Source organism: Tursiops truncatus, chromosome 2 (genome assembly GCF_011762595.2).
Source record: "Tursiops truncatus isolate mTurTru1 chromosome 2, mTurTru1.mat.Y, whole genome shotgun sequence".
Lineage (NCBI taxonomy): Eukaryota > Metazoa > Chordata > Mammalia > Artiodactyla > Delphinidae > Tursiops > Tursiops truncatus.
The window spans coordinates 99,022,508-99,037,576 of record NC_047035.1 but is presented as its reverse complement, the minus strand read 5'-3'; the positions used below and the strand labels follow the sequence as shown (position 1 = coordinate 99,037,576).

Here is a 15,069-nt window from a genome sequence, read left to right as displayed (position 1 = left end):
TGGTAGCATCTTTAGGATTCTCTATGTATAGTATCATGTCATCTGCAAACAGTGACAGTTTTGCTTCTTTTCTGATTTGTATTCCTTTTATTTCTTTTTCTTCTCTGATTGGTGTGGCTAAAACTTCCAAAATTATGTTGAATAATAGCAGTGAGAGTGGGCAACCTTGTCTTGTTCCTGATCTTAGTGGAAATGTTTTCAGTTTTTCACTATTGGGAATGATGCTGGCTGTGGGTTTGTCATATATGGCCTTTATTATGTTGAGGTAAGTTCCCTCTATGCCTACTTTCTGGAGGGTTTTTATCATAAATGGGTGTTGAATTTTGTCGAAAGATTTTTCTGCATCTATTGAGATTACCATATGGTTTTTATCCTTCAATTTGTTAAAATGGTTTATCACATTCATTGATTTGCGTATATTGAAGAATCCTTGCACTCCTGGAATAAACCCCACTTGATCATGGTGTATGATCCTTTTAATGTGCTGTTGGATTCTGTTTGCTAGTATTTTGTGGAGGTTTTTTGCATCTCTGTTCATCAGTGATATTGGCCTGTAGTTTTCTTTCCTTGTGACATCTTTGTCTGGTTTTGGTATCAGTGTGATGGTGGCCTCCTAGAATGAGTTTGGGAGTGTTCCTCCCTCTGCTATATTTTGGAAGAGTTTGAGAAGGATAGGTGTTGGCTCTTCTCTAAATGTTTAATAGAATTCACCTGTGATGCCATCTGGTCCTGGGCTTTTGTTTGTTGGAAGATTTTTAATCACAGTTTCAATTTCAGTGCTTGTGACTGGTCTGTTTATATTTTCTATTTCTTCCTGGTTCAGTCTGGGAAGGTTGTGCTTTTCTAAGAATTTGTCCATTTCTTCCAGGTTGACATGACCAGCTTTTGAACCTCACTTTACAGCCAAATGGGAAGGGGTAGAGGGTGGAATGAGTAGGAATTCCCTCCGTAGTGGTAAAGAGCTGGGTCTATAGAGCTCAGCTGCACGTCTTTGAATTCTAGTATGGCTGTTTATTAGCTGAGGAAACTTGGGTCAAGTTGCTTTAATTTTCATGCCTCATATATAAGATGGGGAACACTAATAGTACCTGCTTCATTGATATATCATGTAGTTACCTACCACATTTGCTTTTTTATTATGATATATTTCTTTGAATTTAGGAAGGAAGCCAAAAGCCTTTCGTTTTTTACTGTTAACTATCTTCATTTCATTTGTTTCTGGGGCTACATCAATATATTAAAAAAAATTAGATCCTGGAGCACTAAAGTATGCTTCCCCCCCCCCCCCCATTTTAGGCTTCCAGAAGTAGAACTCTGAGCTCTAGTGAAAGGCATCAGAAATTAGTAGATGTAAACTATTGCAAACAAGTGCATGTCGAGGCACTACAAAGGCTGCAGAATCAAATCAGGGACCAAATGGTGCAGAATGAGAATGATGACCGGGCTGAGCGCAAAAGGTTCCTCCGATTATTACAGAATGAACAATTTGAGTTGGATATGGAAGAGGCCATTCAAAAGGTAAGTTTTACTATTCATTTTTACATCATTTTTTTCCTTCATTTTCTCTTTGGAAACAATGAAAGCCAACTGGAATTGAGTAGAGAGACTAAGTATCAGGCAAAGGATGCCTCCCAGTGAGTCAGCCCAGTATAGTGGGAAAGAGCTGGGGTTTTGGAGCTGGACTGTGTATCTTTGAGTCCTAGTACTACTATATGTTAGCTGTGGAACCTTGGGTAGTTTGCTTTTACTTTCTCTGTCCCATCTAGAAAGTGAGAAGAATAATAGTACCTACTTCATAGGATTGTTTTAGTAATTAATCAGTTAATACAGGCAAAGCCCTTAGAATAGTGCCTGGAAGAGTAAGCACTCAGGTTTTTTTTTTTCATAAATATGAAATTCATAATTACTAACTTCCACAGTTTTGTTCACATAAGTATAATTCTGTTGCTTTCCCTAAAATTCTAAAGACAAAAATTTAAGAATACCTTTTTTGAATTTATTGAGATTAAACATGTACATTAAGCGGTAGAAAATGAACACTTATTTATTAGCTATGAATTTACTTGTATTTTTGATTTTTGAAATACTGCCTTGAAAAATTCAGGTATAATACGTAGGTATGTAACTACTAAAGTGTGGAGACAGTTTTTCAGTGCATATTTTAAGGGATGAGGGAGGTAGAAAAAGGGAAACCACCGAGAAAAGAAATGAGTTCTCATAAATGTGAAAAAGATGTTCTGATATTTCAGTATTTTTTGAGTGTCTGCTATATGTTCAACATTTTGTAATATATTGTGGGGAATGGCAAAACCAAGTTTTAAAAGTGGTATTCATCCTTCTGAGTTTCAAATTCCAGAAGCTTAGACATGACTTTCTAACCCTGAGCAAGAAGATCCTTGGGGATTAGATTTTTTTGCCTATTCTTTTTATTCTTATTTTTCTTTAATTTTAAAGAAAATCCCAGATATCATATCAACTCTCTCGTATACTTCAGTATACATCTTACAAAATATGGATTTATTTTTATATAGCAGCAGCATAGTGCCATTATCTTACCTGATAGAATTATCAATAAATTCAAGGTATCATTTAATACCATTCCATAATCAAATTTCTATGATTGTGTCAGAAGACTGCTTTTAGAGTTGGTTTGTTTTAATCAGATCCAAACAAGGTTTATCCAGTGTATTTGGTTATGTCAGGTCCCTTTTAATCTAAAACAACCCTTCCCTGTGCTTTTTTTGTTAACTTCATGTTTTTAACTTGTTAAAGAAGCTAGGCCAGTTGTTTAATAGGATATCCCACTTTCTGAATTTATCTATTTGCTTCCTCAGTGGTTCCTTTACTTTGTTCCGCTATCTCTTATATTTCCTCTAAATGGAAGTTAGCCCTAAGGGCAGGATTAGATTTAGGTACAACTCTTTTGGCTGTGACTCCATGGCAGTGCTATCCTTGTTATCTTATCCCACCAGCAGGCACATACTGGTGCTGATGTTGATGCTAATGTTGATTAGTGGGTTTAATGAGACAGCCTGGTTCCTCCATTGTAAAGATCCCCATCAAACTTTAATCTTTGGTTTCACCAATAAATCTTTTTCATTATTAGGGGTTGCAAAACACTGATTTTCTAATTTTGTTGTTCCTTTCACATTTAATTAGCTGCAATTCCTCTGTAAAGAACTTTCCCTCATCAACTAGCGTAATTTGGTACCCTGAGATATAGTTTTTACTGGAAAGGGAGATAAATAATTTTCAGAGTAAGAACTGGTGCCCTAGTCACTTCCATTGGTGTATGCCTATGTTGCTTTTTAAAATTTTATTTTCTTGAACTTTGGACTTTTTCCCTTAAAAAAAATTTTTTTTTGGAGTCATGGGCCTTTATATACTTGAATTAATTGTATTTATTATTCTTTTTCATGCTCAGATTGTCCTACATTTGGCCAGTGGATGCCCTTTTATTGCTTCTGTGTCCTTTTGACAAGGCTCCCTTTATTTGTGGTAGCTTTCTTGCTTTTTGTCAGAATACAGTGTTACAGGCTAGGGATGGTTAATTTTACGTGCCAGCTTGACTGGGCTGGGGGGTGCCCAGATATTTGGTCAGCCATTATTTTGGGTGTTTTTGGATGAGATTAGCATTTAAATTAATAGACTGAGTAAAGCAGATTTTTTTTTTTTTTTCTGTATGCGGGGCTCTCACTGTTGTGGCCTCTCCCGTTGCGGAGCACAGGCTCCAGATGCGCAGGCTCAGCGGCCATGGCTCACGGGCCCAGCCGCTCCGCAGCATGTGGGACCCTCCCGGACTGGGGCATGAACCTGTGTCCCCTGCATCGGCAGGCGGACTCTCAACCACTGCGCCACCAGGGAAGCCCGAGTAAAGCAGATTTTGAACTGAAACAATTCTTACTGAGTCTCAAGCCTGCCAGCCTTCAGGCGGGAACTACACCAGTGGCTCTCAGGCCTTTGACCTTAGACTGGAACTAAACTATTGGCTGGCTTCTGTCTCCAGCTTTCCAACTCACCCTGCAGATCTTGGGACTTGCCTGCTTCCATAATTGCTTGAGCTGATTCCTTATTATATTGTTTCTGTTTCTCTCGAAAACCCTAATACAAGGTTCATCTTGTAAATTTCTTGCTTCATACCTGGTATTGGCCATTGTACCAAGGAGTTCTATTATCATTTAGTGGAGACAATTTTGGTTTTAGGTATGCTTATTACTCTTGGGTGTTAGATATGCTTATTATATTGGTTCCAGGTCTTTTCAGCAGATAGAACTTGGGCATATGCATATTTTTAACTTTTTGAGATAAGTTTAGTTTTACAGAATAGTTGCAAAAATAATACCCTTGACCTGACTTCCCTTTATGTCACTGCTAACATAATCATAGAATAATTATCAAAATGAAGAAATTAGCCTTGCCACAATACTATTAACTAAACTGTGAGATTTATTCAGATTTCATCAGTTTTTCCACTAACACCTTTTTGTTGTTGTTGTTGTTGTTCCAGTATCACAAATTGCATTTAGTTGTCAGGTGTCCTTAGTCTCCTCTAAGTCTCCTCCATTCTGTGAGTTCCTCCCTTTTTTTTTCTTTCATGACCTTGACAATTTTGAAGACTATAGTTCATTTGTTATATTAGTTTTCTGTTGCTGTGTAACAAACTTCCACAAACTTAGTGGCTTAAAACAATATCCATTTATTACCTCACAATTTCTGTAGGTCAGAAGTCCAGGCATGGTGTAGCTGGATTGTCTGCTTGGTCTCACAAGGCTGAAATCAAGGTGTTGCCTGGGATGCATTCTCATCTGGATCTTGGGGCCTCTTCTTGGCCCGTTTAAGTTGTCAGCAGAGTTCATGTTCTTGTAGTTGTAAGCCTGAAGTTTTCATCTCCCAGAGGTTGCTGACATTCCCTGCCATGTGACCCTCTCTACACATGCAGTTTACTTGCTTTCTGGTACCACAAGATGTTCCAGGCTCAGCTTATTCTTCCCTTGCCTTGGAATCAACCAGTTCTCTAAGAAGACTTGGTTCCTTTTATTGGAAAATGGTATTTAGAAACCAAGGTCTGAATGATGGACGTGTTCATTATTACTGGGGTTTTACTGCTCTACTCCCTCTAGGTGGAAAGAACTAGAAAACAAACTAGAAAATAACCATACACACACATCTGTGTTTACATTTGTGTGTCTATCTGCATGTATTTATTAATAAAAAAACCCATGAGCCTGAGTTGGTACTGCTGACTCCAATCTGCCACCACAGGGGTCATTTTAGTCTTTCTCCTTTCCTTATTTGTAATTGCATTCTCCCAACAAAAAGAAAGCTGGCTCTCGTTATCTACAGTATATTTATTTATTCTTTCAACCCTAGAATACAAATAGCTTCAGAATTGCTAACCTGCACCCTTGTGAACAACAAATTTACTAACTACAATACAGACTTAGGTACAGTTCTTTGTGTCTTTAGCCTTGCAATATCTAGTCAAACTTTTTTCCAAAGTTACTTATGTCCACTCCTGCCTATCTTCTCCATTGTGGTTATTTGATTGATTTTTGTTTGGTTGGTTTTTTTGACTGATTTTTAATACAGTTAATTTGTTATAGTCTGCATTCCATTGTCCTCCCCAGTCTGATTGATTGTCCTCAATCAATCTGATTGATTTCTTTTTTTTCTAATGTTGAAATAATTACTTATCCTTGGGAAGGTGCAAAGATAGTGCAGAGAGGTCCACTGTGCCCTTGGGCAGTTTCCCCCAACGGTTATATCTTACACAACTGTAATATGATATCAACCCTGTAAAATGTCATCGCTATGTTATGCGTATATATTTCTGTGTCATTTTATTACATGTGTAGATTTATGCAACCACCACCTCATTCAAGATACAGAACTAGAGCTTCCCTGGTGGTGCAGTGGTTGAGAGTCCGCCTGCTGATGCAGGGGACACGGGTTCGTGCCCCGGTCCGGGAAGATCCCACATGCTGCGGAGCGGCTGGGCCCGTGAGCCATGGCCGCTGAGCCTGTGCGTTCGGAGCCTGTGCTCTGCAACGGGAGAGGTCACAACAGTGAGAGGCCCGCGTACAGCCAAAAAAAAAAAAAAAGATACAGAACTATTCCATCACCACCAAGACCTTATTCATGCTACCTACCCCATTATTGTCACACACTTCCTTCAAACCCCACAATGACTGGCAATCACTAATTTGTTCTCCATCTCTATAATTTTGTTATTTCAAGAATCTTATTTTTTAAAAAAGATGTTCTATAAACAGTCCTGCATGTGATTCCATACATATGTGGAATCATACGTCTATAACCTTTATTTATTTTTTAAACATCTTTATTGGAGTATAATTGCTTTACAATTGCATTACAATGGTGTTAGTTTCTGCTTTATAACAAAGTGAATCAGCTATACATACACATGTATCCCCATACCTCCTCCCTCTTGCGTCTCCCTCCCACCCTCCCTATCCCACCCCTTTAGGTGGTCACAAAGCATCAAGCTGATCTCCCTGTGCTATGCGGCTGTTTCCCACTAGCTAGCTATTTTACATTTGGTAGTGTATATATGTCCATGCCACTCTCTCACTTCGTCCCACCTTACCCTTCCCCCTCCCTGTGTCCTCAAGTCCATTCTCTACGTCTGTGTCTTTATTCCTGTCCTGCCCCTAAGTTCTTCAGAACCATTTTTTTTTTGTCTGTAACCTTTAGAATAGGCTTTTTTCACTCCACATAATGCTCTTGAGATTCATCCATGTTGTCGGATGTGTCAACAGTTGATTCCTTTTTATTATTAAGTAGTAGTACACAGCATGGATGTACTAGTTGATTTCATTTAAAATTTACATATTATAAAATTCGTTCTTTGTTATGTACAGTTCTATGGATTTTAGCAAATGCAGATTACTGTTTCCACCATCACAATGTCATACAAAGCAATCCATCACACCAAAAGTCCCCTCATGCTTCCCCTTTATAGTCAACCACTCACACCACCCCCCAATTCCTGGAAACAATTGATTTCTTTTTTGTCCAATAGGTTTATCTTTTCCATAGTATCATATAAATGGAATTATGTAATATGTCACCTTTTGGGTCTACTTCTTTCACTTAGCAAAACAAATTTAAGATTTTGTGTTGTTGCATGAATCATTCATTTTAATTGCTGAATGGTATAGTAGTATTCTATTATATGGAGGTACCACAGTTTGTTTATCCATTCACAGTATGAAGTAAATTTGAGTTGTTTACAGTTTTGGGCAAATGTGAATAAAACTGAATACAAACTTTTTTATGAACATAAATTTTCATTTCTCTTGGATAGATATCTGATAGTAGGATGGTTGGGTCATATGGTATGTGTAAGTTTCATTTTATAAGAAACTGCCAAATCATTTTCCAGAGTTACTGCACTACTTTGCATTTCCTCAAGTAATGTATAAGAATTCCAATGGCTTTGTGTCCACAGCAGTACTTGCTGTTGCTTTTTGTTCATTGAAATTTTTATTGAGATAATTATAGATTCATATGAAGTTGTAAGAAAAATACATAAAGTTCCTATATATCCTGTACCCAATTTCTCCCAATGGTACATCTTGCAAAAGTATAGTACAATATCACAAACAAGATATCAACAGTGATGCAATTCACCAGTCTTGTTCAGATTTCCTCAGTTTTATTTGTGTGTGTGTGTGTGTGTGTGTGTGTGTGTGTTTAGTTCTATACAGTTTATAACACGTGTAGCTTTGTATATATAATACCATAGCCAAGATCCAGAGGAGTTCCATGAGCACAAGGATCCCACGTTTTGTCCTTTTATGTACATACCCTTCTCTTTCTTGTCTATCCCTACCTCATCCTTAACTGTAGAAATCACTAATATGTTCTCCATTTCTATAATTTTGTCACTTAAAGAACATTACATGTACAACTCATCAGTAAAATGAGCAAAGGATTTCAATAGCCATTTCTCCCAAGAAGATATACAAGTGAGCAATAAGCCCAAAAAGCAATGCTCAACATCATTAATCATTAGGGAGATGCAAATCAAAACCACAGTGAGATAACCACTTCAGACCCACGAGGACTGCTGCAGTTGGAGGAAAAAAAAAAGGAAAATAAGTGTTGGAACCCTTGTACATTGCTGCTGGAAATGTAAAATGGTGTAGTGGCTGCACAGAACTGTTTGGTAGTTCCTCAAAAAGTTAAGCATAGTTACTATATTACATAGCAGTTACACTCCTAAGCATATGACCAAGATAATTGAAAATCTATGTCCACACAAAAACTTTTACACAAATGTTCATAGCAGCATTAATCATGATAGCCAGATAAGTGGAAACAACCCAAATGCCCATCAGCTTGTGAATGGATAAGCAAAATATGTTATATCTGTACAATTGTATATTATGCAGCCATAAAAAGGTATGCATTACTGATATGTACTGCGACATAGGTGAACGTTGAAAGCATTATGCTAAATGAAAGAAGCCAAACACAAAAAGGCCACATATTGTATGATTTCTTTTCAATGAAATATCTAGAATAGGCAGATTCACACAGATAGGAAGTAGATTAGTGGTTGAGGGGTAAGTGGAATGGTGAGTGACTGCTAACAGGTATGGGGTTTCTTTTTCGGGTGATAAAAATGTTCTGTAATGTTAAAAACTTACATCCACACACAAAACTGCACATGGATGTTTATGGCAGCTTTATTCATAATTGCCGAAACTTGTAAGCAACTAAGATGTCCTTCAGTAGGTGAATGGATAAATAATCCACAAAATAGAATATTATTATTCAGTGCTAAAATAAATGAGCTATCAAGCCATGAAAAGACATGAAAGTGAAAGAAGCCAATCTGAAAAGCTACATAATGTATGATTTCAACTATATGACATTCTGGAAAAGGCAAAACAATGGGGTTAGTGAAAAGTTCAGTGGTTTCCAGGGGTTTTGGAGAGGGTGGGATGAATAAGCAGAACAAAGAGGATTTTTAGGGCAGTGAAACTACTCTGTATGATATTGTAATGGTAGGTATATATGTTATCATACAGTTGTTTAAACCCATAGAATATATAACACCAAGAATGAACAGTAAGGTAAACTATGGACTTTGGGTGTTAATGATGTGTCAGTGTAGGTTTACTGATTGTAACAAATGTCCCCTCTGGTGTGGGATGTTGATAAGGGGCTGTGCATGTGTGTGGGCAGAGTGTTTATTGGGAACTCTGTTCTTGTCAGTTTTGCTGTGAACCCAATACTGCTCCAAATAGTAGTCTATTAAAAAAAAAAAGTTCTGGAACTAGGTAGTGGTGTTGGTTGCACAACATTGTGAATGTACTAAAAAACTGCTGAGTCGTGAATTGTGAAATGTGAATTTTATGCTGTGTGAATTATGTTTCAGCTTTAAAATAGAACATGTTCCAAGAACATTATATAAATAGGATCAAACACTATGTAACCTTTTGGGATTGGATTTTTTCACTCAGCATAATTCCTGGAGATTCATCCAGATTGTAGTTTGTATGAATACTCATTCTTTTTTGTTGCTGAGTGGTGTTCCACAGTATGGATATACCACAGTTTATTTGATCATTCACCTGTTGAAGGATGTCTGGGTATTTTCAGTTGGGTATTTTGAATAAATCTGCTGTAAACATTTGGGTACAGGTTTTTTTAATAAACATAAATTTTCATTTCTCTGGGAGAAATGCTTAAGAGTACAACTGTTGAGTTGTATTGTAAAATCTATTTTCCAGAGTAGCTATACCATTTTACATTCCCACCCAGTGAATAATGCTGTTTCTCACCAGCATTTGTTTTTGCTGCTACTTTTTGTTTTAGCCATTCCAGTAGGTATGTAGTGATATATAATTGTAGTTTTAACTTGAATTTCCTGATGTCTAATGATATTGAACATCTTTTCATGTGCATATTCTTTCCTAAATACAGAATTTAATCAAGTCTCTAGATCTTTCTACCATTTTATAGGAAATACAAAAGAGAAACAAGATATCCTGGTGAAGCAATCAGTCGAATTCAGAATGTGAGACATTCTGTGGACATATGTCCTAATTTCCACAACAAATCAGTGTGCTGGCGGGGGGTAGTCTGTGAGGAGACTGTTAAAAAATAAAAGAGACTTAATAGAAATCATAACTAGATACAATATATGGACCTTGTTTGGATTTTGATTTGAACAAACCAAAAAAAAAAAGATCTTCGAGACAGCTGGGGAAATCTAAATATGGAAAAGTTATTAGACCTTACTAAGGAATTATTGTTAATTTATTTCAGTTTATTACTTGTATGGTTATATAAGAAGAAATTCTTGTCAGGTAGAGATCAATATTGAATTATTTACATGGTAATGATATATCTAGGATTTGTTTTTAAATACTCTAGTAAAAAAATATATATATAGGAAAAAGTGGGAGTGGAGTGGAAGAGTAGAGAAAAAAGATTGGCAAAATACTGATAATTTTTGAAGATGAGTGATGGCTACCTGAGGGAGTGTTTCAGTATTCTTCTTACTTTTGGTGATGTTTGAAAATTTCCATGAAAAAATGTTCAGAAAAAAAAAACATTCAGATAAAATGTTCAGAAATTTTCCGTGATAAAATGTTCAGAACATTTTCCAGATAAAATGTTCAGAAAAATTATTTATTGAAATTATATTTTGTATTTTAAAACATAAACAGTTGACTGCTCAGAAGGTACTTGTAGTTTTTTGCTATAAAACAAATTCAACCTTAATGAAAAAAAATCTGGTTCTGGGGGACAAATGACTAAAGTTATTTATTTTTTTATTTAGGCAGAAGAAAACAAAAGATTGAGGGAGCTCCAGCTTGAACAAGAAGAAAAATTAGCTATGGAATTGGCAAAACTTAAACATGAAAGTCTAAAGGATGAAAAGATGAGGCAACAAGTAAGAGAAAACAGGTATCTTGGCTTCCAAAAATTTCATTTATTTAGTCTTTTTGGCCACTTAAAAAATTTTTTTTTTTGCATTAGGTCCTTGGTTATCTATTTTAAATATAGCAGTGTGTACATGTCAATTCCAAACTCCCAATCTACACCTCCCCTCTGCCATTCCCCCCTGGTAATCATAAGCTAATTCCCTGAGTCTCTGAGTCTGTTTCTGTTTTGTAAATAAGTTCATTTGTATCATTTTTTTTTTAGATTCTGCATATAAGTGATATATTTGTCCTTCTCTGTCTGACTTACTTCACTTATCTTTAAACTTTTATGTAATGCTTAGCATCTGAGAGTGAGATTTCTTTCTTTATGCCATTGTACTTAGTTAATATTTTGACTAGAAATACTGCTTTAAATCCTATATATATGTTCATCTGAGAAAAGAGGTAATATTCTTAGAAATACAGTGTTAATATTTAAGGTGAAAATCAGTATCAATTCCCTCTTCTCTAAAGATAATTTTTAAAATGACCTCTTATAAAAAATAGACTCATGAATTCTACTTATAAGAAAAATCTTAGGTGATACCTAATTTAATTTTATGCCCCTACATAAATTTCCTACAGTATTTCTGGAAGGTGACTGGTCAGCTGTGGTTTAGCACGTCCAGTGACTGCCATAGGAACTTTTTCTTTCAGCCCTATCTTTGAATAATCCTTTTTTCCCTATTGTTTCAAAATTAATTTCCCTGTAATATCCAGGCATTTATCTTAGTTCTGCTATCTGATTGAAAAAGAAATAAATTGAGTTTTTCTTTAGGACGTCTCTTCATATTTATGAATCCACTAAACATTTCCTTCTGTAAGTTAAATGTCCCTTATTCCTTCATTTGTTCCTCAGATAACATGATTTCAAGCTTCTTTACCATCCTGGTTCTCTTCTGTAGATGTAATGTAGATTTTTAGTATTCCTTAACAAAATATTGCCCCCACAATTATGTGTAATACTCTAGGGTACTGTTTATTTTATTTAATTTTTAAAAAAATATTTATTTATTTATTTGGTTGCACCGTCTTAGTCGTGGCAGGCAGGCTCCTTAGTTGCAGAGCACCGGCTCCTTAGTTGCAGCATGTTGTCTTCTTAATTGTGGCATGTGGGCTTCTTAGTTGTGGCATGTGAACTCTTAGTTGTGGCATGCATGTGGGATCTAGTTCCCTGACCAAGGACTGAACCCAGGCCCCCTGCATTGGGAGCATGGAGTCTTATCCACTGCACCACCAGGGAAGTCCCTAGGGTACTGTTTAGTACTTCTAATAGTGAGACTATTAACCACATTGTTCTAGAATATGTTTCTTAATGTTGCCTCATATAGAATTACTTTTCAGTGGCAGCCTATCACACTATTGATTAAAACTCAGACTAACTAAATGCCCATTCTGTACTTATGTAGTTGAATATATTAGGAATTTACTTTGATAGTTGTTACATTTTATCTTTAACTGAGCAAGGCTTCTATAGAATATTATATAACCCATGGATGAGCTCCAGAGATTTTGAGCCCATTAAATTATATATGTATGTTTGGCAAATGTACCCGTGTGTATTTTTCTGTGTCCACAACTTTTATCACATTCTCTAAGGGATTACTAATTCTTAGAAGAAAAAAAAAGATTTAAAATTGCTGCTAATGTCTTCGTATTGCTCTAGTCTCAAACTGTCTTTTTTGATCTTAATTCTGCAATTATTGTTAGCTATCACTCACACTTTTATGTTTTCTGAAGATGAAATAAATGTTTCATATGTCTTTGTCTGATTCACTGATAAAAGATTTAAATATAGGACCTATCTAGCAATTGAAGGCTAGGTGATTCAGATAAAAGCTCCCTCTCAGAGAAGACTGTCTAGAGAAAGTAAAATAATAAGATATGGGAGAGGAAGGAAACCAGAATGGTGAGCCTGGCATTTGTAGCTGCATTTCTCCTGGAAGTTTCTGCAGATGGCAAAAGTATGGCTGAGAGTAAACAAGTGAAGCAGAGCTTGGCCAGTAAGCATATAGTAAGGTGTTCAACATCATTCTACACGCTGTATGCTTAAGAGTTGTGTACTTTGGTGTATGTTTTACTTTAATAATCCAGAATTTAATTAGATTTTATTAGATAGAAACAGATGAAGAGATACTGTGCAGTTTAGTGGAAAATATCCACAATAAGCATAGAGAGACAAAAGGGTAGAAAAATACAAAAGAGAACTTAAAAGAGATAAGGGCTGTGCTGGAAAGTGCTACCACAGGCGTCCCCAACCTCCGGGCTGTGGACCAGTACCGGCCCACTCCCTTTTAGGAACCAGGCCACACAGCGGGAGGTGAGCGGCGGGCAAGTGAGTGAAGCTTCACCTGCCGCTCCCCATCGCTCACATTACCACCTCAACCATTCCCCCCACCCCTCACCCTCTGTGGAAAAATTGTCTTCCACAAGACCAGCTGGTCCCTGGTGCCAAAAAGGTTGGGGACCGCTGTTCTACCAGATGTATAATTTTCATTCTGGTAGTAGAAATGAAAGTGGATGATGCAGAAGCAGTATTCAAAGAGATACAGTCTGAGAATTTCAAAAATAAAAAAGGCATAAAGCCACAAAGACACAGTAAATAATTAAAAATACATCATGCTCATCCTAGTCAAACTTCAGAAATCTAACAATAAAGAAAATCATAAAAATCACAAAAGTAGCCACACAAAAATGACTACTGCCTTCAAAAGAGCAACAGTGAGAAGTATGACTGAACTTTGAGCAGCAACATTAGAAACTAGAAGACTGGATTTAAAGGACTGAAAGAAAATTTAGTAATCTATACATTGTGGAAAGTTTCTTCAAACATAAGGCAAAAGTCGTTCTTGAGTATTCTTTCAAATAGAGTATGTTTCCTCTCAGCAGTGTCAAAACTGCTAAGAGTTTTTAATTTTGTGCATAAGCCGTGGTAAAATTTTGACTGACATGCAGAAATGGACCATTTTCTGATCAGTGTATTCATCTGGAAATTGGCAGGTCTAAATTGAAGGAAATGTTTGCTGTGGTGCTTGAAATGTATCCAAAGTAATTAAAAATCACCTATATCATGATTAGGCTCTTTAAACTTAAAAGAAATTAATTTTTAAAACCCAGGGTAGGGCTTCCCTGGTGGCACAGTGGGTGAGAGTCCGCCTGCTGATGCAGGGGACACGGGTTCGTGCCCCGGTCCGGGAGGATCCCACATGCTGCGGAGCGGCTGGGCCCATGAGTCATGGCCACTGAGCCTGCGTGTCCGGAGCCTGTGCTCCGCAACGGGAGAGGCCACAGCAGTGAGAGGCCCGTGTACTGCAAAAAAAAAAGAAAAAAAAAAAAACCCAGGGTAAATTTTTAAAACTCAGTGAAATTTATTTTGAAAATAATTGTTCAAGTTCAGAACTCATGAGACTCTTTTGTATTATTTAGAACACATGATTTTTTTTAATCCAAGAAAATATTTAAAAGACAATCTAATTTTATTATAGCTTTTAACTGGAGTTGAGAAACTCACTGTCTAGTTTTATTTTATTTATTTTTTATTGGAATAAAATTGCTTTACAATGTTGTGTTAGTTTCTGCTGTACAATGAAGTGAATCAGCTATATGTATCCCTATATCCCCTCCCTCTTGGGAATCCCTCCCACACCCCACCACCACCTATCTAGATCATCACAGAGCACCGAGCTGACCTCCCTGTGCTATACAGCAGCTTCCCACTAGCTCTCTATTTTACACCTGGTAGTGTATTTATGTCAAACCTAGTCTTCCAATTCGTCCCACCCTCCCCTTCCCCCCCATGTCCACATGTCCATTCTCTACGTCTACATCTCTCTTCCTGCCCTACAAATAGGTTCATTTGTGCCGTTTTTCTAGATTCCACATATATGTGTTAATATACGATATTTTTTTTCTCTTTCTGGCTTACTTCACTCTGTATGAGAGATTCTAAGTCCGTCCACATCTCTACAAGTGACCCAGTTTCGTCCATTTTCATAGCTGAGTAATATTCCATTGTATATATGTACCACATCTTCTTTATCCATTCATCTATTGTTGGACATTTAGGTTGTTTCCATGTCCTGGCTATTGTAAATAGTGCTGCAGT

At 36.7% G+C, this 15,069-nt stretch overlaps 1 protein-coding gene across 5 annotated transcripts in view; it reads left to right on the top strand.

Moving 5' to 3' along the window:
* Positions 1-15,069, top strand: part of MNS1 (meiosis specific nuclear structural 1) — an 83,760-nt gene that overhangs the window by 30,896 nt on the left and 37,795 nt on the right. For 3 of the 5 annotated variants that reach the window (XM_019946868.3, XM_073801043.1, XM_019946850.3), the window contains 2 exons: positions 1,297-1,518; positions 10,820-10,947. In XM_019946868.3, coding sequence (XP_019802427.1) covers positions 1,417-1,518; positions 10,820-10,947 — 230 coding nt within the window. In that variant the 5' untranslated portion in view covers positions 1,297-1,416. The remainder of the gene's footprint in view (positions 1-1,296; positions 1,519-10,819; positions 10,948-15,069) is intronic. The other 2 variants (XM_019946859.3, XM_019946874.3) reach the window with 2 other exon arrangements.